The sequence below is a fragment of the Oncorhynchus mykiss genome, chromosome 4 (assembly GCF_057628025.1).
Source record: "Oncorhynchus mykiss isolate SJ-2025 chromosome 4, ASM5762802v1, whole genome shotgun sequence".
NCBI classification, from domain to species: Eukaryota; Metazoa; Chordata; class Actinopteri; order Salmoniformes; family Salmonidae; genus Oncorhynchus; species Oncorhynchus mykiss.
The window spans coordinates 45,562,718-45,586,384 of record NC_143025.1 but is presented as its reverse complement, the minus strand read 5'-3'; the positions used below and the strand labels follow the sequence as shown (position 1 = coordinate 45,586,384).

Below are 23,667 nucleotides of genomic sequence, written 5' to 3'. Positions count from 1 at the left end.
AACTACAGTAAGTGAAGTGCATTGACACCCAAATAATTGGATGTCAGCTATTATTGAACTACAGTAAGTGAAGTGCATTGACACCCAAATAATTGGATGTCAGCTATTATTGAACTACAGTAAGTGAAGTGCATTTACACCCGGTAAAGGCATTATTATGATAACGGAATGACATAATGAGTCCCTGATCTGACTGGAGACTGGAGGAAAGACCTTGGACCATTGTTACTCTAACTTCCGCGACGCATATAAGGCCCTGCCCCGCCCCCCTTTCGGAAAAGCTGACCACGACTCCATTTTGTTGATCCCTGCCTACAGACAGAAACTAAAACAAGAGGCTCCCACGCTGAGGTCTGTCCAACGCTGGTCCGACCAAGCTGACTCCACACTCCAAGACTGCTTCCATCACGTGGACTGGGAGATGTTTCGTATTGCGTCAGATAACAACATTGACGAATACGCTGATTCGGTGTGCGAGTTCATTAGAACGTGCGTTGAAGATGTCGTTCCCATAGCAACGATTAAAACATTCCCTAACCAGAAACCGTGGATTGATGGCAGCATTCGTGTGAAACTGAAAGCGCGAACCACTGCTTTTAATCAGGGCAAGGTGTCTGGTAACATGACCGAATACAAACAGTGCAGCTATTCCCTCCGCAAGGCTATCAAACAAGCTAAGCGCAAGTACAGAGACAAAGTAGAATCTCAATTCAACGGCTCAGACACAAGAGGCATGTGGCAGGGTCTACAGTCAATCACGGACTACAGGAAGAAACCCAGCCCAGTCACGGACCAGGATGTCTTGCTCCCAGGCAGACTAAATAACTTTTTTGCCCGCTTTGAGGACAATACAGTGCCACTGACACGGCCTGCAACGAAAACATGCGGTCTCTCCTTCACTGCAGCCGAGGTGAGTAAGACATTTAAACGTGTTAACCCTCGCAAGGCTGCAGGCCCAGATGGCATCCCCAGCCGCGCCCTCAGAGCATGCGCAGACCAGCTGGCCGGTGTGTTTACGGACATATTCAATCAATCCCTATACCAGTCTGCTGTTCCCACATGCTTCAAGAGGGCCACCATTGTTCCTGTTCCCAAGAAAGCTAAGGTAACTGAGCTAAATGACTACCGCCCCGTAGCACTCACATCCGTCATCATGAAGTGCTTTGAGAGACTAGTCAAGGACCATATCACCTCCACCCTACCCGACACCCTAGACCCACTCCAATTTGCTTACCGCCCAAATAGGTCCACAGACGATGCAATCTCAACCACACTGCACACTGCCCTAACCCATCTGGACAAGAGGAATACCTATGTGAGAATGCTGTTCATCGACTACAGCTCGGCATTCAACACCATAGTACCCTCCAAGCTCGTCATCAAGCTCGAGACCCTGGGTCTCGACCCCGCCCTGTGCAACTGGGTACTGGACTTCCTGACGGGCCGCCCCCAGGTGGTGAGGGTAGGCAACAACATCTCCTCCCCGCTGATCCTCAACACTGGGGCCCCACAAGGTTGCGTTCTGAGCCCTCTCCTGTACTCCCTGTTCACCCACGACTGCGTGGCCACGCACGCCTCCAACTCAATCATCAAGTTTGCGGACGACACAACAGTGGTAGGCTTGATTACCAACAACGATGAGACGGCCTACAGGGAGGAGGTGAGGGCCCTCGGAGTGTGGTGTCAGGAAAACAACCTCACACTCAACGTCAACAAAACTAAGGAGATGATTGTGGACTTCAGGAAACAGCAGAGGGAACACCCCCCTATCCACATCGATGGAACAGTAGTGGAGAGGGTAGCAAGTTTTAAGTTCCTCGGCATACACATCACAGACAAACTGAATTGGTCCACTCACACAGACAGCATCGTGAAGAAGGCGCAGCAGCGCCTCTTCAACCTCAGGAGGCTGAAGAAATTCGGCTTGTCACCAAAAGCACTCACAAACTTCTACAGATGCACAATCGAGAGCATCCTGGCGGGCTGTATCACCGCCTGGTATGGCAACTGCACCGCCCTCAACCGTAAGGCTCTCCAGAGGGTAGTGAGGTCTGCACAACGCATCACCGGGGGCAAACTACCTGCCCTCCAGGACACCTACACCACCCGATGTCACAGGAAGGCCATAAAGATCATCAAGGACATCAACCACCCGAGCCACTGCCTGTTCACCCCGCTATCATCCAGAAGGCGAGGTCAGTACAGGTGCATCAAAGCTGGGACCGAGAGACTGAAAAACAGCTTCTATCTCAAGGCCATCAGACTGTTAAACAGCCACCACTAACACTGAGTGGCTGCTGCCAACACACTGACACTGACTCAACTCCAGCCACTTTAATAATGGGAATTGATGGGAAATGATGTAAATATATCACTAGCCACTTTAAACAATGCTACCTTATATAAATGTTACTTACCCTACATTATTCATCTCATATGCATACGTATATACTGTACTCTATATCATCGACGGTATCCTTATGTAATACATGTATCACTAGCCACTTTATACTATACTATGCCACTTTGTTTACATACTCATCTCATTTGTACATACTGTACCCGATACCATCTACTGTATCTTGCCTATGCTGCTCTGTACCATCACTCATTCATATATCCTTATGTACATATTCTTTATCCCCTTACACTGTGTACAAGACAGTAGTTTTGGAATTGTTAGTTAGATTACTTGTTATTACTGCATTGTCGGAACTAGAAGCACAAGCATTTCGCTACACTCGCATTAACATCTGCTAACCATGTGTATGTGACAAATAAAATTTGATTTGATCTATACTACACCGAAATGCATAATTATGGATATGAATGTCATTCTCATGTTTCACAAGTTTGGACAACACAGCGTAAGGCAGCACTGCACAGTAGAGTACAGTGCAGTGCAATACAGCAGAGTAGGGTAGAGTTATGTGCAGTATAATTCAGTATAGTACAGTACAATGTACTGTACTATACTATACTCTACTGTACTGTACTCACTGTACTGTATTGTATTTTACTGTAATCTACTGTACTGTGCTATCCAAACTGTTGAAACATACTTCTACGATCGGTTTAGATGTGGTCCAGTCCGGTCCACCTGTGGACGGTATCATCAAGGCCAGGGTGGACTGACCAAATTTCAACTACTTTCGACGTCCGGTGTAGGTCGGTGCTCAGTGGGTGACGATGCTGGCCACAATAAATGGAAAGAAACGGGGCTCATTCGTTGGTGTCAGTAAGAGTTGGGAGCGGTGACATTTAACTGGAGAAAGAGCGAGCAAGGGGGAGGGGTTGTTCAGACGGGCTGTTTTAACTCTTGGTTTGACCACCAGACGACAGAAAGACAAAGAAAACATTTATGAGCTGAACATAACAGTATGCGGAGTGGGAGGACAGTAGCAGATAACCCAACTGTAGTTTGTGACTATTATGATTTCCCATTGTGGCCAATTCAGTTGGAGTAATTCCGTTACAGATTTGTTTATTGTTCCGTTACAGGTTGGTAATGGAATAATGAGTTTGTTTATAATTTAAGTGATTCAAACTTTATCAGTAAAATCACTAACTATTTGATCTACCTTTACGTGTTACTTCTGTGAACTTTCATTATCCTCCCTCGCGAGCGAGAGAATATATAAAATCTATATGTGTGTTTTTGGTAACGAAATTACAAGGCAGTATTTCTTAAATTTACAGAAGGCAAACAAATTCTCAAACTAAATCTAGTGTTGATATTAGTTGGCAGCGTTCTTTACGTCAATATTGTGTTTTGATTTTTTTCTAATACCTTGACTTTTTCGAGAGGACCCATTTATCCAGAAATCAAATCCTTTACTGATGCCAAGTTTCTAACATGGAAAATGGTTGAAAATGTTATCTATGCCTTCATTTCCCAAAAATATACTCTTAGCTTTCATGACACACCCAATTTGGAATGCTCCTATGAACTTCACATGTTAGTGCTCATGTTGGGGCCTTTTCGGTGGAAATTCCCATATACAGTTCAAGTCGGAAGTTTACAAACACTTAGGTTGGAGTCATTAAAACTTGTTTTTCAACCACCAACTATATTTTTGGCAAGTCGGTTAGGACATCTACTTTGTGCATGACACAAGTAATTTTTCCAACAATTGTTTACAGACAGATTATTTCACTTACAATTCACTGTGTCACAATTCCAGTGGGTCAGAAGTTTACATACACTAAGTTGACTGTGCCTTTTAAACAGCTTGGAAAATTCCAGAAAATTATGTCATGGCTTTAGAAGCTTCTGTTAACTGCTTGGTGACGGGGGCAGTATTGAGAAGCTCTGATGAATAAGGTGCCCAGAGTAAACTGCCTGCTACTCTGTCCCAGATGCCAATATATGCATATTATTATTAGTATTGGATAGAAAACACTCTGACATTTCTAAAACTGTTTGAACAACAGCAAAGGGCCTTGTGAAGACGCTGTAGGAAACGGGTACAAAAATATCTATATCCACAGTAAAACGAGCCCTATATTGACATAACCTCAAAGGCCGCTCAGCAAGGAAGAAGCCACTGCTCCAAAACCGCCATAAAAAACGCCAGACTACGGTTTGCAACTGCACATGGGGACAAAGATCGCACTTTTTGGAGAAATGTCCTCCATAGAACTGTTTGGCCATAATGACACTCGTTATGTTTAGAGGAAAAGGGGGAGGCTTGCAAGCCGAAGAACACCATCCCAACCGTGAAACACGGGGGTGGCAGCATCATTTTCTGGGGCTGCTTTTCTGCAGGAGGGACTGGTGCACTTCACAAAGCTTGGTTGCAAATAAGTCTTCCAAATGGACAATGACCCTAAGCATACTTCCAAAATTGTGGCAAAATGGCTTAAGGACAACCAAGTCAAGGTATTGGAGTGGCCATCACAAAGCCCTGACCTCAATCCCCTAGAAATTTTGTGGGCAGAACTGAAAAAGCATATGTGAGCAAGGAGGCCTACAAACCTGACTCAGTTACACCAGCTCTGTCAGGAGGAATGGGCCAAAATTCACCCAAATTATTGTGGGAAGCTTGTGGAAACCCAAAACGTTTGACCCAAGTTAAGAAATTTAAAGGCAATGCTACCAAATACTTAATGAGTGTATGTAAACTTCTGACCCATTGGGAATGTGATGAAAGAAATAAAAGCTGAAATAAATCATTCTCTCTACTATTATTCTGACATTTCACATTCTTAAAATAAACTGTTTATCCTAACTGACCTAGGATGGGGAATTTTTACTAGGATTAAATGTCAGGAATTGTGAAAAACTGAGTTTAAATATATTTTGCTAAGGTGTATGTAAACTTCTGACTTCAATTGTATATAGTGTGACTTTCTTTTGACGCAGTTTACTCTCCGTTAGTCAGCACCTCTGCAATCATTTGGGTGTGAGTCAACTCATTTGGGGGGATGCTTTTTACTCAGGGAGACCGGGTAATATATTTGATCCAGATGTTAGTGATATCTACAGTCTGAGCCGATTCAAGACTGAATTCAGACAGGCCCCTGTATTGAGTTTGAACTCTAACCATCATCCCTCTCGCTCTCCCTCCCCCACTCATTCTCCCTCCACAGTGTGTCCCTCCACCTGTAAGCATCGGGCCTGTACCCAGCATGGCCACTGCTGCCACGACCAGTGCCTGGGAGGCTGCTTGGAGGCAGGCAAAGCCAGCAGCTGTGTGGCCTGCCAGAACCTCCAGCACCAGGACACCTGTGTGGACCACTGTCCCCAGGGATACTACATCTTCAAGGGCTGGCGCTGCGTCTCTCTCTCCTTCTGCCAGGACCTCCACAACCAGTGCAAGAATGGAAAGACCAGCGACTGCCATGAGTACGTCATCCACAACAAAGCCTGCATCCCAGAGTGCCCCTCAGGGTACACCACCATCAACTCTACCGCGTAAGTCTTAGATCTATAACATGACAGCCGTTTACTAGGGGTTTAACGATTCACCAACACGCATCAGTCCCCTGTTTACATGTTTGAGATATGAGTACATCGGTCCCCTGTTTACATGTTTGAGATATGAGTACATCGGTTGGCGGGACTCAAAACCCATCCAATTGTAGAATGTATCGGTCAGGAAATCGGTCCAAACGTTACGAATTGCCAGTTCAAAATGTTTTTGCTCAATTTACTATATCTTCCCGGCCTCCCGAGTGGCACAGCAGGGTAAGGTGTCACTACGGCCAGCTGTGACCGGGAGACCCATGAGGTGTCGCACAATTTGCCCGGTGTTGTCTGAGTTAAAGGAGGATTTGACTGGCTGGGATTTCCTTGTCCCATCGCGCTTTAGTGACTTCTTGTGGCGAGCCGTGTGCCTGTAAGCTGACAGTGTTTCAGTGTTCAGCTGACAGTGTTTCCTCCGACATATTGGTGTGGCTGGCTAACGGGTTAAGCGAGTAGTGTGTCAAGAAGCAGTGTGGCTTGGCAGGGTCGTGTTTCGGAGGATGCATGGCTCTCGACCTTCGCTTCTCCCGAGTCCGTAGGGGAGTTGCAGCGATGGGACAAGACTGTAACTACGAATTGGATACCACGAAATTAGGGAGAAAATGGGGTTTTACTATACCTGTGGGATAATACTGAGTCCTCTCCTTCTGTGTTGAACTTAGCATGTAATTGTGTTGAGTCATTGATCTACAAGTCGTTCTGCATTCAATATTAGTAGCCTAGACAAAATGTGCACACTGCGCAGCTTCACACGCTGACCAACAAGAGTTAGGCTTATTCCTGACCTGGCACATCTGCAGGTAACCTTCAGCATTCAAAATGTTTGTATAATGAGTTGCACAATAATAGGCTTTATTAGTTGAGTGACAACCAATGTAATTTGCTAGGTTATTTTTATCAAATGCCCTGATGAAAATGGTGTTTTACCGGAATAAATGAAGCCTAAACTACCCCCGGAGACAACTCATCTGGCTATACATTCGATTTCATTTCGATTGTTCAGGTTCAACATCAGCAATAGTTTTGGTAGTTTTGCTTGAAACAATCAGTTGTCATTTTTAGATATACCGGGTAAAGTATATACTTTCATAATGAGGACATCAGTCACTTTTGCAACCCACACAGTATGGCCCAAGTAGGAGACCTTGAAGAAGAGAAGCTCACTCCAAGTCATCAAAACATTCAAACGGTCTAAACCATTTGACTATGAGACGGGGGTGAAATCCAAAGTTGTTCATATATTCATAGGCAATGTCATAGCAAATTTGTAAAGATAAATATTGATACATTTCTATAACACATACACAGGGTGTCAGGAAGCGGGTGCAGAAGATGAGTTTAATAATAAGAAACATGAAGATAATCGAAACAGGACAGGGCATCGGCTTTGATGTTCTTTGAACCTGGCCTATATGACAAGGTCTAGTGAAGAATGGGGCCCACCTTGCTTGGCGCTTGTTCAGCCCCCTCGCTGTCCGTATGTACTCCAGGTTCCGATGGTCGATGAGGAAGAGAAATGCTTCCTTGGCGGCCTCCAGCAAGTCTCCCCACTCCTCTAATGCCAACTTCACCGCCAAGAGCTCCCGGTCACTGACGTCATAGTCCCTTTCTGCAGGAGACCGTTTTTCTGTTGTTGTAGTATGCACATGGATACAAATGTCTGTGGGTTACCTTGACGTTGGGACAGGATGGCCCCCGTGCCCACTTCTGAATCGTCCACCTCCACCACAAAGGGCAGCGTAGAATCTTCAGTATACAGAAGGCGTCATCGGCTGCAGGACACCAACTTATGGCTTTGCTGTGCATAAGGCTTCTTTTTACAGTCTATGGCCCAAGGAAACATTGCAGACACTGTGATTTGAGCTATCTGATTGGCCAATGGTAGGCCGAGAGGTGCACTTGATTTGCTCTCTGGGCTTTCCGGGTAGGCAGAGTTCTACCTAAAAGACACATGAAATGGTTAAAAATGGAAACACTTTGCCTTCCCGGTGCTAGGGCTGCTGAATCAAGTGCACTTACCACCAACAGCACAAAACGAATGAAAAAATAAGAACGCAAGGCTTTATCGTCTGTTTTCTTTTTACAGAAATGTTTGGTGATTGACTAGGAATGCCGTGATCGACCGATTGGTGACCACTGGTATATGGTGATATAGACGTAGACAGGAGAAAGTGTTTGTGTTCTGGGGACGTTGTTCACCTCCTGAGTAGTGCAGTGGGGCTGTAAGCACAATCAGTGCCTCTTGGGGTTGTGTCCTTATGTCCTTATCAGCTAGCTTGTTGTGAGGTGACACCATGTGTTAAGAGTGTGTGGCAGTGGACCATAACCAGTGTCTGTGTGGGTCTTTCTCTCTGCAGGTTGAACTGTACCCCGTGTGCGGGGCTGTGTCCTAAGATGTGTACAGGGCTGAAGACAGTGGACTCTGTGACAGCAGCCCAGGCTCTGAGAGGATGCACCGTGCTCAACGGCAGCCTGATCATCAAGATCCGTGGAGGGAGTGAGTACAGTATACACCTACCACTTCAATACCCCCTCATCTACCCCTTCCCACCAATCCTCACCTACCTAGTATATTATATAGTCACTTAACAGACTCTCTTAGTGATTTTTTGTCAGGTGCTCAAAAGGCTTTACATTGAAAGTAATTGGAACTCACAGACCCGCTACCAATGTGAACTGACTGTCTGTTTCCCCTCTCTCCATCAGACAACATAGCAGCAGAGCTGGAGGCTAACCTGGGTCAGCTGGAGGAGATAACAGGCTATCTGACCATCAAGAGAGCCTATGCCCTTGTCTCTCTCTCCTTCCTCCGCAAGCTACACATCATCCGTGGAGAGACGCTGACCCAAGATGGGTAGGTCTCGGGTAGTGTGCACTATATAGGGAAAAGGGTACCATTTCAGATTTTTCGGTTGGAACATTGTCCAAATTAAAACAGTACTTGGGAGCATAGAACAGTGTGCAGATTATTATATACAGTGCCTTGCGAAAGTATTCGGCCCCCTTGAACTTTGCGACCTTTTGCCACATTTCAGGCTTCAAACATAAAGATATAAAACTGTATTTTTTTGTGAAGAATCAACAACAAGTGGGACACAATCATGAAGTGGAACGACATTTATTGGATATTTCAAACTTTTTTAACAAATCAAAAACTGAAAAATTGGGTGTGCAAAATTATTCAGCCCCTTTACTTTCAGTGCAGCAAACTCTCTCCAGATGTTCAGTGAGGATCTCTGAATGATCCAATGTTGACCTAAATGACTAATGATGATAAATACAATCCACCTGTGTGTAATCAAGTATCCGTATAAATGCACCTGCACTGTGATAGTCTCAGAGGTCCGTTAAAAGCGCAGAGAGCATCATGAAGAACAAGGAACACACCAGGCAGGTCCGAGATACTGTTGTGAAGAAGTTTAAAGCCGGATTTGGATGCAAAAAGATTTCCCAAGCTTTAAACATCCCAAGGAGCACTGTGCAAGCGATAATATTGAAATGGAAGGAGTATCAGACCACTGCAAATCTACCAAGACCTGGCCGTCCCTCCAAACTTTCAGCTCATACAAGGAGAAGACTGATCAGAGATGCAGCCAAGAGGCCCATGATCACTCTGGATGAACTGCAGCTGAGGTGGGAGACTCTGTCCATAGGACAACAATCAGTCGTATATTGCACAAATCTGGCCTTTATGGAAGAGTGGCAAGAAGAAAGCCATTTCTTAAAGATATCCATAAAAAGTGTTGTTTAAAGTTTGCCACAAGCCACCTGGGAGACACACCAAACATGTGGAAGAAGGTGCTCTGGTCAGATGAAACCAAAATTGAACTTTTTGGCAACAATGCAAAACGTTATGTTTGGCGTAAAAGCAACACAGCTGAACACAACATCCCCACTGTCAAACATGGTGGTGGCAGCATCATGGTTTGGGCCTGCTTTTCTTCAGCAGGGACAGGGAAGATGGTTAAAATTGATGGGAAGATGGATGGAGCCAAATACAGGACCATTCTGGAAGAAAAGTCTGCAAAAGACCTGAGACTGGGACGGAGATTTGTCTTCCAACAAGACAATGATCCAAAACATAAAGCAAAATCTACAATGGAATGGTTCAAAAATAAACATATCCAGGTGTTAGAATGGCCAAATCAAAGTCCAGACCTGAATCCAATCGAGAATCTGTGGAAAGAACTGAAAACTGCTGTTCACAAATGCTCTCCATCCAACCTCACTGAGCTCGAGCTGTTTTGCAAGGAGGAATGGGAAAAAATGTCAGTCTCTCGATGTGCAAAACTGATAGAGACATACACCAAGCGACTTACAGCTGTAATCGCAGCAAAAGGTGGCGCTACAAAGTATTAACTTAAGGGGGCTGAATAATTTTGCACGCCCAATTTTTCAGTTTTTGATTTGTTAAAACAGTTTGAAATATCCAATAAATGTTGTTCCACTTCATGATTGTGTCCCACTTGTTGTTGATTCTTCACAAAAAAATACAGTTTTATATCTTTATGTTTGAAGCCTGAAATGTGGCAAAAGGTCGCAAAGTTCAAGGGGGCCGAATACTTTCGCAAGGCACTGTATATTTTTTATTTATTTCTACTGCCATATCAGATTTTCCTTAGGTCTTACAGACTGACCAGTTTGTTCATTTTCGCAACCGCTCTCTACGTGTACCTTTTCAGGAACTACTCGTTCTACGCGCTTGACAACCAGAACCTGCGTCAGCTGTGGGACTGGAACAAACACAACCTGACCATCCTTCAGGGGCGCATGTTCTTCCTTCACAACGCCAAGCTGTGCATGTCTGAGATTCGCAAGATGGAAGAGGTGACGGGCACCAAGGGGAGAGACATCAAGAATGAAATCGCCGGCAGGACCAATGGAGACCAGGCCTCCTGTAAGACCAGACAACACTTTAGACAAAAAATATAATACTATTAATATGTAGTAGACGCTAAAAATAATATATGTAGTAGACGCTATTAGTCAAAGGTTACTTACAGTTAACGTTGACTATTAACTTCTTGGCGCACCGATCCCTTTAGCGGGATCATTTTTGTCAACATCCGCTGAATTGCAGAGCGCCAAATTCAAATTAAATTACTACAAATATTTAATTTTCATGAAATCACAAGTGCAATATACCAAAACCCTTGGCTGATGTCTGTCTGTCTCTGTTGTTGGTCTCCAGGTGAGAACCAGGTCCTGAAGTTCACCACGGTGCGCACGCAGTCAGACAAGATCCTCATCAAGTGGGAACCCTTCTGGCCGCCTGACTTCAGAGACCTACTAGGCTTCATGGTCCTCTACAAAGAGGCGTAAGTAGGAAGCAATACATTAATACATAAATACCTAGAGGTGTACTGTACTGAAAGTAAATTAGTACCCTTGTTTGAGCCAGAATGGCCCACAGGGAAGGAACCTGTCATCTGTTTCTGTAAGGTGAGGCAGCTTGATAGACACCCCTGGAGCAGACGCTAGTCTATGGCAAGGGTATTGTAGGTAGAAAAACATGAACACATATGAATTAAGAATAAACACAAATACATTCAGAAAGAGGTAGAAGTACTGTGTGATGGACATGCCGGTAAGCAGTATTGTAAGACGGGCATACCGTGTCATTATTTAAGCTCCCAACACAGTATATACTTCTTAGCTGTATCACAGAACAGGTGTCTTTTTCTGAATAAAACATGCTGTTTTAGAAGCATCGATCAGCATGTGGTGTACAGTGTGAGTAAATGGCTATTCTCTTCTCTTTGCATTACTCTTCAGAAAGCTTATACCACACCATGTGAATAGGTGTCCTGAATATGTGAATATTGAATTAGTCTCTTGCTCATCTCCTACAGTATAAGAATGTGATGGGTCCTACTGTAGCTCTAGCATTGAATGATTCTTCTTTATTTAAGAAGGGGCTAGTAGTGGGCATTTTGTTAGCGGCTGTATCGACTATGAATGGTAGCTGCCACTTTCTACTTCTGGATGAGCGTAATTAGGCCACTCTCCTGTCATCGTTTTGAATCCAAGTCTCTTCCCAAGAACGTAGTAATGTGTGTGTGTGTGTGTCCCGCCCTTCCAGACGCTAAAATACGTAGTTTGACTTGGCTTAGGGTATATTTCTACTATTGAGTATTTGTGTGTGTCTCTGTCCCCTTCCTTATCCAGGCCCTATAAGAATGTGACAGAGTTTGATGGCCAGGATGCGTGTGGCTCTAACAGCTGGGTGATAGCTGACATAGACCCTCCACCCCGGGCCTCGGAGGGGAAGGAGCAGGGAGAGCCTGGCTACCTCATCCATACTATGAAACCCTATACCCAGTACGCCATCATGGTCAAGACCCAGCTCTCCGCCTCAGATGAACACCAGGTCCTCGGGGCCAAGAGTGAGATCATCTACGTCCGCACCAATGCCACCAGTGAGTCACAAACAATCCTCCGTTCCTTACAACATTATACTCTACTACATCTCAAATCTTGTGGCCCAACAAATACATAAAACAGTGTCTCTAGCTAGCAAGCTTTAACTCAAGTAATTTGTCTTTTGCTGTTAACCAAAGTCTAGAGAAACTAGCGGCGACCCACCAATAGGTCCCAACCCGCTAGTATGACGACCAACCCTACTTTAACCATGTTGTGTTTTAGAGCCGTCGGTGCCGCTGGACCCCATCTCATCATCCAACTCGTCCTCTCAGATCATCCTGAAGTGGAAGCCCCCCACAGACGCCAATGGCAACATCACTCACTACCTGGTGTTCTGTCAGCAGCAGCCCGAGGACAGCGACCTCTACAAGTTTGACTACTGTCAAAAGGGTGAGACACAGGATTGTTAATTATTCAGAGGTTTACTTCATATTATAGTTACGAAAAGGTTGATCAATCATATCAAATGATCTCATAGTCTGTTGACCATTGAAAAGGGGGTTTCAGGGTCCACTATTTTGCGTGTGGGATTCAGTTGGGATGTGTGACGTTTGGGATTCTAACCATCTCTCTCTCTCTCTGTCTGTGTGCAGGAATGAAGCTGCCGTCGCGGGTGCCTACCCATCTGGACACTGACGAGGAGCAAAAGTGGAACCAGACAGACGAGTCTGGGCCAGGGAACCGCTGCTGTGCCTGCCCCAAAACAGACACCCAGCTCAAGAAGGAGGCTGAGGAGTCTGAGTACCGCAAGGCCTTCGAAAACTACATCCACAATGAAGTGTTTAAAGTCAGGTATGATAGCACAGTATTACCGCTGCACTCACTTTGCTGTGGCGCTGTGCCATGGCAAAATCATTGCCGCCACAACAACAAAAAATATGGAACGTGAACAAATATTTCTGCTGAGTCTCACTTTGAAGATGCTATAACAGCCCACATTTACTTTTCCTCTGCAAACAAAACAAGTAATTCATAGAAAAATCTGATAACACCATAGTAGAATAGTTTATCTATTTACCTAATGGGCTTGTTGTTGCGTGTTCTTTGTGAGAAAAATATTCCTCTCTTGGTGCATTTCAAGTTACTAGTGCCATAGGGTGGGAAACATGCATATTGACAATCGTGAAAACAGCAGTTTTAATGGAGTTAGGTCCTGACAGAGTGAAAAACCATTAACTTCTGCTGTAGCAAGAATTTCAAATTACAACCCAACAGTGGCCATTGTTAAAAAGAAGGGATCCCAGCTCTCCATTCCTACTTTATTTATTTATAAACTCTTAAATATGTGCAAACTGCACCATTTTTTAAACCCAGAATTTTTAGCAGCGGCATGGTGAAACACGTTACCGCTCCACAATTAGCAGTGAGTGCATAGGGGAGAGTGGGGCTAAATGTAACACCATTCCATTTTAGGGTAGCTTGGGGTACACTACCTCAACAATAATTAAAATGGATTGACTTAAAAAAAATTGTGATGAGACAGATACTAGTTTTAGTTGAGCTAGAGACGTGGCAACCAGGGGAGTAAAAATTGTGATTAAGTTTCTGTGAGAATTACAGGCAGAGACTGTTCTAGCCTCAGTTGGCAGTTACCCTAACAGGTAGGCCTATATTATTATTCACTGTGTTTATGCACGTTTTATGGGACATAAAATGCATCTATAGGATAGAAACTAGTTAAAAGAATATATTTGGGATCTGGCTAATGATTAAACCCAATAGGTAACCCCAATGGGTAACCCCATTCTTCACCTATTTATTTGCGCTTTGCTACATCAGTTGGGCTACAGGTGATAATGTTTATTGCTAATAGCATACCTCATAATATGGACAATGCATAGGCTATATACATGGCCCAATATGTTAAATAATTGTAACAAATAATTTTATGAATGTGTTATTGGGCTCGTTTCTGAAATTGGAAATTAAATTTTAAAAGGTGTCAGCATACTTTTATTTGACCTCATTTTGGAGTAGAATGTCCTTTTAAAAAGTCACCAGAACAGAGCTTCTCAGACCCCACCCCCCCCCCCCCCCAACTGCTACAAACACTGGATAGCGTAACTACAGTTTAAGTCGGAAGTTTACATACACTTCGGTTGGAGTCACTTTTGGATGAATAGCGTGCCCAGAGTGAACTGCCTCCTACTCTGTCCCAGATGCTAATATATGCACGCTAACAATAAGTGGCTATTTGGACATAAATGATGGACTTGATGGAACAAATCAGTCATTTATTGTTGAACTGGGATTCCTGGGAGTGCCTTCTGATGAAGATCATCAAAGATAAGTGAATATGTATGGTGTAATTTCTAACTTCTGTTGACTCCACAATGGCGGATGTTCCTCTGGCTGTTTTGGATTCTGAGTGCCGTTCTCAGATGATGCTTTTTCCGTAAAGTTTTTTTGAAATCTGACACAGCGGTTGCATTAAGGAGAAGTCTATCTTTAATTCTGTGAATAACGGTTGTATCTTTCTTTAGTCAATGTTTATTATGAGTATTTCTGCAAAATCACCAGATGTTTTGGAATCAAAACATTACTGCACGTATTGCTCCAATGTAAACTGAAATTTTTAGATATAGATATGCACATTATCGAACAAAACATACGTGCAGTGTGTTGTGTAACATGTTGTCCTATGAGTGTCATCTGAGGAAGAATATCAAAGGTTAGTGATTAATTTTATCTATTTCTGCTTTTTGTGACTCTCTTTGGCTGGAAAAATGGCTGTCTTTTTTTGACTTGGCAATGACCTAACAATCATATGTTGTGTTTTCGCTGTAAAGCATTTTTGAAATCTGACACGTTGGGTAGATTAACAAGAAGTTTCTTTCATTTGCTGTATTGGACTTGTTAATGTGTGAAAGTTACATATTCCTAAATATTTTAGAATTTCACGCGCTGCCTTTTCAGCGGAATGTTGTGGAGGGGTTCCGCTAGCGGAATGCCTGCCCTAGAAAGGTTAAGACATCTACTTTGTGCATGACACAAGTAATTTTTCCAAAAATTGTTTACAGACATTTACAGATTATTTCACTTATATCACTGTATCACAATTCCAGTGGGTCAGAAGTCTATATACACTAAGTTGACTGCCTTTAAACAGCTTGTAAAATTCCAGAAAATCATGGCTTTAGAAGCTTCGGATAGGCTAATTGACATAATTTGAGTCAATTGGAGGTGTGCCTATGGATGTATTTCAAGGCCTAACTTCAAACTCAGTGCCTCTTTGCTTGACATCATGGCAAAATCAAAAGAAATCAGCCAAGACCTCAGAAAGAAATTATAGACCTCCACAAGTCTAGTTCATCCTTGGGAGAAATTTCTAAATGCCTAAAGGTACCACGTTCATCTGTACAAACAATAGTACGCAAGTTTAAACACCATGGCCTTCATACCGCTCAGGAAGGAGACGCGTTCTGTCTCCTAGAGATGAACGTACTTTGGTGCGAAAAGTGCAAATCAATCCCAGAACAACAGCAAAGGACCTTGTGAAGATGCTGGAGGTAACGGGTACAAAAGTATCTATGTACTCTAAAACGAGTCCTATATCAGCAAGGAAGAAGCCACTGCTCCAAAACCGCCATAAAAAAGCCAGACTATGGTCTGCAACTGCACATGGGGACAAAGATCGTACTTTTTGGAGAAATGTCCTCCATAGAACTGTTTGGCCATAATGACACTCGTTATGTTTAGAGGAAAAGGGGGAGGCTTACAAGCCGAAGAACACCATCCCAACCGTGACGCAAGGGGGTGGCAGCATCATGTTGTGGGGGTGCCTTGCTGCAGGAGGGACTGGTGCACTTCACAAAATAGATGGCATCATGAGATGGAATATTATGTGAATATATTGAAGCAACATCTCAAGCCCTCAGTTAGGAAGTTAAAGCTTGATTGCAAATGGATCTTCCAAATGGACAATGACGCCAAGCATACTTCCCAAGTTGTGGCGAAATGGCTTAAGGACAACAAGGTCAAGGTATTGAAGTGGCCATCACAAAGCCCTGGCTTCAATCCATTAGAAATGTTGTGGGCAGAATTGAAGAAGTGTGTGCGAGCATGGAGGCCTAGAAACCTGACTTAGTTACACCAGCTCTGTCAGGAGCAATGGGCCAACATTCACCCAAGCTTGTGTAAAGCTACCCGAAACGTTTGATCCAAGATAAACAATTTAAAGGCAATTTTACCAAATACTAATTGAGTATGTAAACTTCTGACCCCCTGGGAATGTGATGAAGAAATAAAAGCTGAAGTAAATCATTATCTCTACTATTTCACATTCTTACAATAATCGGGTGATCTAAACTGACCTAAGACAGGGATTTTTTTACTAGGATATGTGAAAAACTGAGTTCAAATGTATTTGGCTAAGGTGTATCCAATCTTTCGACTTCAACTACTACCTTCATAACAAAGTGTTTGAGATCAGGTATTATGGCATAACTAAAGTACCTTCATAATTAAGTATTTGAGACCAGGTATGATTATAGCCGAGTTACCTCCACAACAAAGTGTGTGAGATCAGGTATGAGAACAGTAGTTCCATCACAGTGAGATGTTGGCGTAAGAAACAACAGTTAGCTATATACCTCAGATATTACCCCAGAACTCAGGGAACCCTGAAAGTAATTGATGGCTACCTCCTACACGCCTAAGAAGTCTATTAAATGAACATGAGGGGAGTGGATGATGGAGTCTGATGACAGTTAGTCCCCATGTGATTAGTTAATGCCTAGGCCCCCTCAACTTGTCAGTCAATCAGAGCACAACAGCCAGCAGCTCTGCGTCAGTGGTGGTATGCATAATTTGAAGCACTAATTCATGGGGGGGGGTGTATTTCACGCCTAGCAGTGTTATCTAGCCTTGGCAGAAAACTGGGAAAATGGCAATGTCTCTCTCTGTGTGACAAATGAAATGCCTGCTCAACCCAAGCGTGATAATTAGTGAAAGCCTATGCGTTTCCATTCCCCTTTTATTGCGATTCCAGGAACATGTGAGAAGAGAGTCCGTGTAGCGTAATGTTTTGACGGCACCAAAGTCTCTTTGGCAGGTGGAATAGCAAGCAGAGCTGGCTTTCAAATGCACCGTTGACTGACATGAGGCCCCTGGGCTGACACACACACACACACTGTGACATACACACACCCTCACATTTCAACCATAGGAAGGCATTTGTATAATAGTTGCTGAGGCGAGGCATAGGAAATCACCAAGCAAATCCAGTATCTGAGTCAGTCTCTTCCGCATTGCCACCGTTTCAAACGACGGTGTCCGGCCTTGGCTGTTCTGATTTAGCTCCCAGTTCATAAGCGGATAGATGTTATAAATCAATTAATCTGTGTGTTTCTGTATGGATGAGGGTAAATATGCCTACTGCTAGACTGGCCTGGGCTAGCTGTAGTCTAGTAGCTGGTTAGGGTGTCTGGGCCCTGACTGAGAGTGTCCCTGTAGCTGTTATTCACATGGTTACAGGAACACTGTGCTCCTTACAGCACAGCCTCACAGGCAGGGGCCCTGCTCTCCCTTTGTTTGTCCCCGGAGTATACAGTCGGTGTGTGTGTGTACTAGCGTGCCATCCGGCTAGCCCCGACCCTTTGTGTGGTGTGTGTGTGCATGACAGCCTTTTGAACAAGGAGTTCAGACACAACAGTGCCAGCCTAATGCACAAGGAGTTTAGAAACACAACAATGGCAGCCTAGTGAACATGGAATTCAGACACAACAGTGACGCTGGCCTGGGGGTAGGTTTATGACAGTCATAAATACCTCTCCCCGCCTTTTTCCTCTCTCTACCCTACTGATGTGACATTTGAAAAACCCTTGGTTAACATAGAGATTCTGGGAACATCAGAAGGTGGGGGGGAAATTAACCATATTTTTTGGTAATCCAGTTGAGCATATGCGTTGGTACTTAATGAATGTTACTTAAGTACATTGGTACTTAATGAATATGATGTCAGTTCGGTTGTCATCTGAGACATTCTCATCAATGATAGGATGACATAAACTCTACAGTGGAAAGTCTATACATTGTAGTTATCAGATTCACATGGAATTGTTGTACAATTTAAATGTTTGAATATAAAATTATTGGTGAAAAGATTAAATGTAATTTTAGCTTCCAAATGAGAGTTTGGGGTTTTCATACGGTTAGGGCTCTGCTCAATCAGCCCGCCCCTGTGAAGGACATGGGTTATAATACTATGAAAACACACCCTTCTCCCTCCACTATATAAAATGTAACCTCCTGTTCCAAGTACGCGAGGCCTGCAGCCTTTACGTTAAAAGGGCAAATAACTTGCTGTTCCGGGTACATTAGGATGACGATCCGATGTCAGAAGGGTTCAGATAATAACTACAGAACAAAGCCAACCTCAGCGTTAGCTTTGGTTGCGAATGGTATGAACTTTGAACTCTTATTCACTACAGAAGTGATACCTCCTAGCCGTTGAGTTAGCAACAGCAGCTAAAAACTCTAAAAACGACAGAGTATCCCATCTACCAACCAACGCCGACACTACAACGTATCCAATTTACCACCAGAGACATTCTTCAAAGGACAAAGGACTCGGTTGGGCAACACGGCCTTCCATCTACCACCAACCTACCGAAGCGCAGCTCGGAGTAAATATTTATTGCATTTTCCTTTTCCAAATGGCCGGTAATTTAGAATTAATAAGATACATTATTTACGATAGCATGGCTTCTCCCTTTGTTCCTCAAGTCATCCCGCTCCTTCACTCAAACCCAGCCCCCTTTTCTTTTGAGTAACCAGCTGTCATATCTGTTCCGTACGCTAGGGACGTTTTCCTTTATGAAGTAATTTGTAATCAAGGTATGATTCATTCTGTGTATATGTAATTCTGTGTGATTAGTTAGGTATTTAGTAAATAAATAATCAAACCCAATTTTGTATTGCTGATTCAACTTGTTAGCCAGGGTTCGTGAAGATAACCAAGAATTTACAACTTTCAGATGAGACTGAATTAAGGTGACGATTAATATTGACTGCTATTGATGTAAAATATTACTAGAGTTTATTCGGAAGATGACTGCTCTATAAATATTATTTCGTGGTTCCCCGACTTTCTAGTTAATTACATTTACATGATTGAGCTAATCAGGTAATATTAATTACAGAGAAAGGATTTTATAGAATAGCATGTCATATCACTTAATCCGGCATAGCCAAAGACACGACAACAGTGACAGCCTAGTGAACAAGGAGTTCAGACTAGAGGTCGACCGATTAATTGGCATGGCCGATTTCAAGTTTTCATAACAATTGGTAATCTGCCTTTTTGGACACTGATTTTGGCCGAAAACATTGCAATCCATGAGGAAACAGGCTTGACCACCTGTTACGTGAAAGCAGTGTCAAAAGGACCTTGTGGCTGCAATGAGCCAAGTAAGTTGCTAGCTAGCATTTAACTTATCTTATAAAAAAACAATCAATCTTCACATAATCACTAGTTAACTACACATGGTTGATGATATTACTAGGTTAACTAGTTTGTCCTCTGTTGCATTTAGTCAATGCGGTGCCTGTTAATTTATCATTGAATCACAACCTGATTCAACTTCGCCAAACGGTTGAGGGTTTAACAAAAGCGCATTCATGAAAAAAGCACATTCGTTGCACAAATGTACCTAACCATGAACATTAATGCCTTTCTTAAAATATACTTCTGTGTATTGATTTTTTTTAAACCTGCCTATTTAGTTCAAATAAATGCATGTTAGCAGGCAATATTAACAAGGAAATTGTGTCACTTCTCTTGCGTTCAAGGCAAGCAGAGTCATGGTATACGCACCAGTTTGGGCCGCCTGGCTCGTCACGACCTGTTTCTTCCTAACAAAGACCGTGTTTAATTGTCCAGACTTTTACATAATTACGACATAACATTGAAGGTTGTGCAATGTAACACCAATATTTAGACTTAGGGTTGCCACCCGTTCGACAAAATACGCAATGGTTACGTATTTCACTGAAAAAATATACTTTTTGTTTTCGAAATTATAGTTTCCAGATTTGACCATATTGACGACCAAAGGCTCGTATTTCTGTGTTTATTATAATGAAGTCTGATTTGATATTTGATAAAGCAACTGAGCGTTGGTAGGCAGCAGCAGGCTCGTAAGAATGAATTCAAACAGCACTTTACTGTGTTTGCGAGCAGCTTTTAGCAATGCTTGACACACGGCGCTGTTTATGACTTCAAGCCCATCAGCTCCCTTGAGTAGGCTGGCAATACTAAACTACCTATAAGAACATCCAATAGTCAAAGGTATTCGAAGTGCAAATGGTTTAGAGAGAAATAGCCGACGCGTCATAATTCCTATAACTACAACCTAAAACTTCTTAACTGTGAATATTGAACCACCAACTTTCATATGTTCTCATGTTCTGAGCAAGGAACTTAAACGTTAGCTTTTTTTACATGCCACATATTGCACTTTTACTTTCTACAACACTGTGTTTTTGCATTATTTAAACCAAATTGAACATGTTTCATTATTTATTTGAGACTAAATATATTTTATTTGTATTATATTAAATTAAAATAAAAAGGTTCATTTTCATTCAGTATTGTTGTAATTGTCACTTACAAATGTATATAAAAATCGTCCGATTAATTGGTATCTGCATTTTTTGGTCCTCCAATAATCGGTATCGAAAAAAAATCTGTCACGCAATGACAGGCCTACATAGACACTCAACAACATAAAACACAGCTAACCCTGCCTTGGAAATGGCACTACACCTTCATGGCTTTCCCAATCTTTTCTTATGAAGGTATTGGGCTGAAACAGTCACTCAGACTTCCACCTGGGGTCAGCCAGTATGGCTGGTGTCATCATCATGCCTAGTTAGCTCCTCTTTCCGCTCATCCCCTCTAAACCTTACTGGTGCTGCTAAGACTGGCAGAGAGAGAGAGAAAAGTAGAGGGAATAATATATGCCATTTAGCACATGCTTTATCTAAAAATTCTTAGTCATGCGTGCCTACATTTTACGTATGGGTAGTCCCGGGACTCACAATCCACAATCTTGATGTTGCAAGATACATGCTCTACCAACTGAGCTTCAGAGGACCACGTAAATTAATGGACTGTCTGGAACCCACCGTGACCCAGTCCAGACCTGGCTAGTTCTGTTTTTTTTGCTACCATTTTGGTTGACACCAGTGAGTGGATTTCTGTCTATTGTTCTACTGACTGTCTGTATTTCTCTGGTAGTGTAGTGACATGGCTGGGATGGGTGAGTATGTTCAGTTGTGCTGTCTGTCTGTGCATCACCAGGCAGCAAGCACTCTGTCAAAGAGAGCCTGTAATCAGACCCAGGCAGGCCTGTGACATCACTGTGGGCCCAGCCAGGCAGCCAGCATTCTGAAGACTCACTGTTAGACAGATACATTGATTGATAGACAGATATATAGATAGGGCCCCTCCATGCAGATGTCAACCTGCCTGCTGAGGAAGAAGTTGCCTTAGTCTACCACGGGATCTGATCCAAGGTCAGATTACCATCCCTCAATTTGAACCTCAACCATTAGGAGAAAAGATTTTTGACCCAGAGGGAGGTTGGATCTTCCCTCTTGCTACTCTCTGTAGCAGCAGGAACACAATGTAACAAGCCATCAGCCTCTCCCTGTTCTGTTCTCAGTGCTTCTCAGTCTGCACTCACCTCAGATGTAAACAAACCCAGTAATGTCTGGATGCCAGGCTCGATGAAGCCTCCGGCGCGCCATCTAGTGTTGATGAGTGTAGAGGAGATTTTTTTTGTTTTAAAGGTCAAGCAGCATAGCTGAGTTAATGGGCACTGTGGCCAGAGAACAGGACTACTTACCATGGAATCTAACTCACAACATCATTATCTTCACCTAACGCTTAATGAAGAATAGGAGGACAATTAATGTAATTGGTCAAACACCTGGTATTTTGGAGTTGTGGGCTGTGTTGGGTAGATACAATGGGTTTCTGGGATGGAGTAACTAACATTGATTTTCAGGAGAGATCTATACGGTAGGTAGGTAAGTTCCAGTATAGGACAACCAGGTTGTCGTTTATTGTGAAAGTTTGTTCATAATGACTTCCGCTGACAACTTTCATCTTAGCTCTTTTTAGCATAATACGCCTCATCTCACCTGGCTTCTCATCTCCCTCTCCTGTCCTCTACTCTCCTCCTGTCGCTCTCCCCTCCCCCTTTCTCCATCAGACCGTCTCGTCGGCGCCGCTCAGTGGGCGTGGCCAACGCCACCCTTCCGCACTTCCTGACCACTCCCCCCACCCTGCCCAACGCGTCCACCACGCCCAGCCCAGATGGCGAGGGGGAGGAGGGCTCTAAGGTGACGTTGGTGGTGTATGCCAAGGAGTCGACCGTCATCTCCAACCTGCGTCACTTTACCAGCTACCAGATAGAGATCCATGCCTGCAACCACCCCACAGACCCCCAACGCTGCAGCATGGCTACCTACGTCAGCGCCCGCACCATGCCCGAAAGTAAAGGCTGTACACGGAGTCAGACACACAAATGAACTACAGCTTCTCTGCAAATAACATTATGCATATTTGTACACTACACAGTACAGACACTCTTCTTTCATATTGCCCTTGCTGATTGTTCTTCCTGTGTTCTTCTCCTCTCTCTGCAGAGAAAGCTGATGACATTGTGGGCCAGGTGACCCATGAGATGGTGTCGGAGCACCCAGAGTCTGTCCACATTAAGTGGCTGGACCCCAAAGCCCCCAATGGCATGATCATCCTGTACGAGGTCAACTACAAGAGGTTGGGAGACCTTGAGGTTAGTATGAATACTAGGATGAAATTACTTAACTGTGTTTCTATCAATCGATTTCCCCCTGCTTTTTCTTGTTTTAAAAAAAAATATTTTCTTACTTGATTCTACAGAATTTCAATATGTTTGATTAGTTTATTACGTGTATACATGGTAGCTACAGTCTGAGTTTGATCTCTGCTCATCCTTTTTCAACCATTGTCTGCGCTCATAAACATGGATTACCTAAACAACAACAATAATTGTGTGATGGTAGGGACGCAGGGCTGTCTTCCATACAAAAACAAAATTACTTAGGAACTGTGCACAGCTTTTGAGAGGTGTGGCCACTTGGAGACACCAGTTAGACCTCTCACTCAATCCCTTTTTAATAATTGTTCTTATTTTACACCTACAGTGCCTTGCGAAAGTATTCGGCCCCCTTGAACTTTGCGACCTTTTGCCACATTTCAGGCTTCAAACATAAAGATATAAAAC

The 23,667-nt window shown here is 43.4% G+C and overlaps 1 protein-coding gene across 4 annotated transcripts in view; it reads left to right on the top strand.

Annotated features, from left to right (window-relative positions):
• The window catches only part of LOC100272218 (insulin receptor 2), a 128,756-nt gene that overhangs the window by 94,197 nt on the left and 10,892 nt on the right, over nucleotides 1–23,667 (top strand). For all 4 annotated transcript variants that reach the window (XM_090232149.1, XM_090232147.1, XM_021599800.3 and 1 more), the window contains exons 3-12: nucleotides 5,593–5,917; nucleotides 8,326–8,465; nucleotides 8,675–8,822; nucleotides 10,651–10,865; nucleotides 11,160–11,286; nucleotides 12,137–12,387; nucleotides 12,614–12,781; nucleotides 12,985–13,183; nucleotides 22,612–22,895; nucleotides 23,048–23,196. In XM_090232149.1, the coding sequence (XP_090088275.1) occupies nucleotides 5,593–5,917; nucleotides 8,326–8,465; nucleotides 8,675–8,822; nucleotides 10,651–10,865; nucleotides 11,160–11,286; nucleotides 12,137–12,387; nucleotides 12,614–12,781; nucleotides 12,985–13,183; nucleotides 22,612–22,895; nucleotides 23,048–23,196 (2,006 nt within the window). The remainder of the gene's footprint in view (nucleotides 1–5,592; nucleotides 5,918–8,325; nucleotides 8,466–8,674; nucleotides 8,823–10,650; nucleotides 10,866–11,159; nucleotides 11,287–12,136; nucleotides 12,388–12,613; nucleotides 12,782–12,984; nucleotides 13,184–22,611; nucleotides 22,896–23,047; nucleotides 23,197–23,667) is intronic.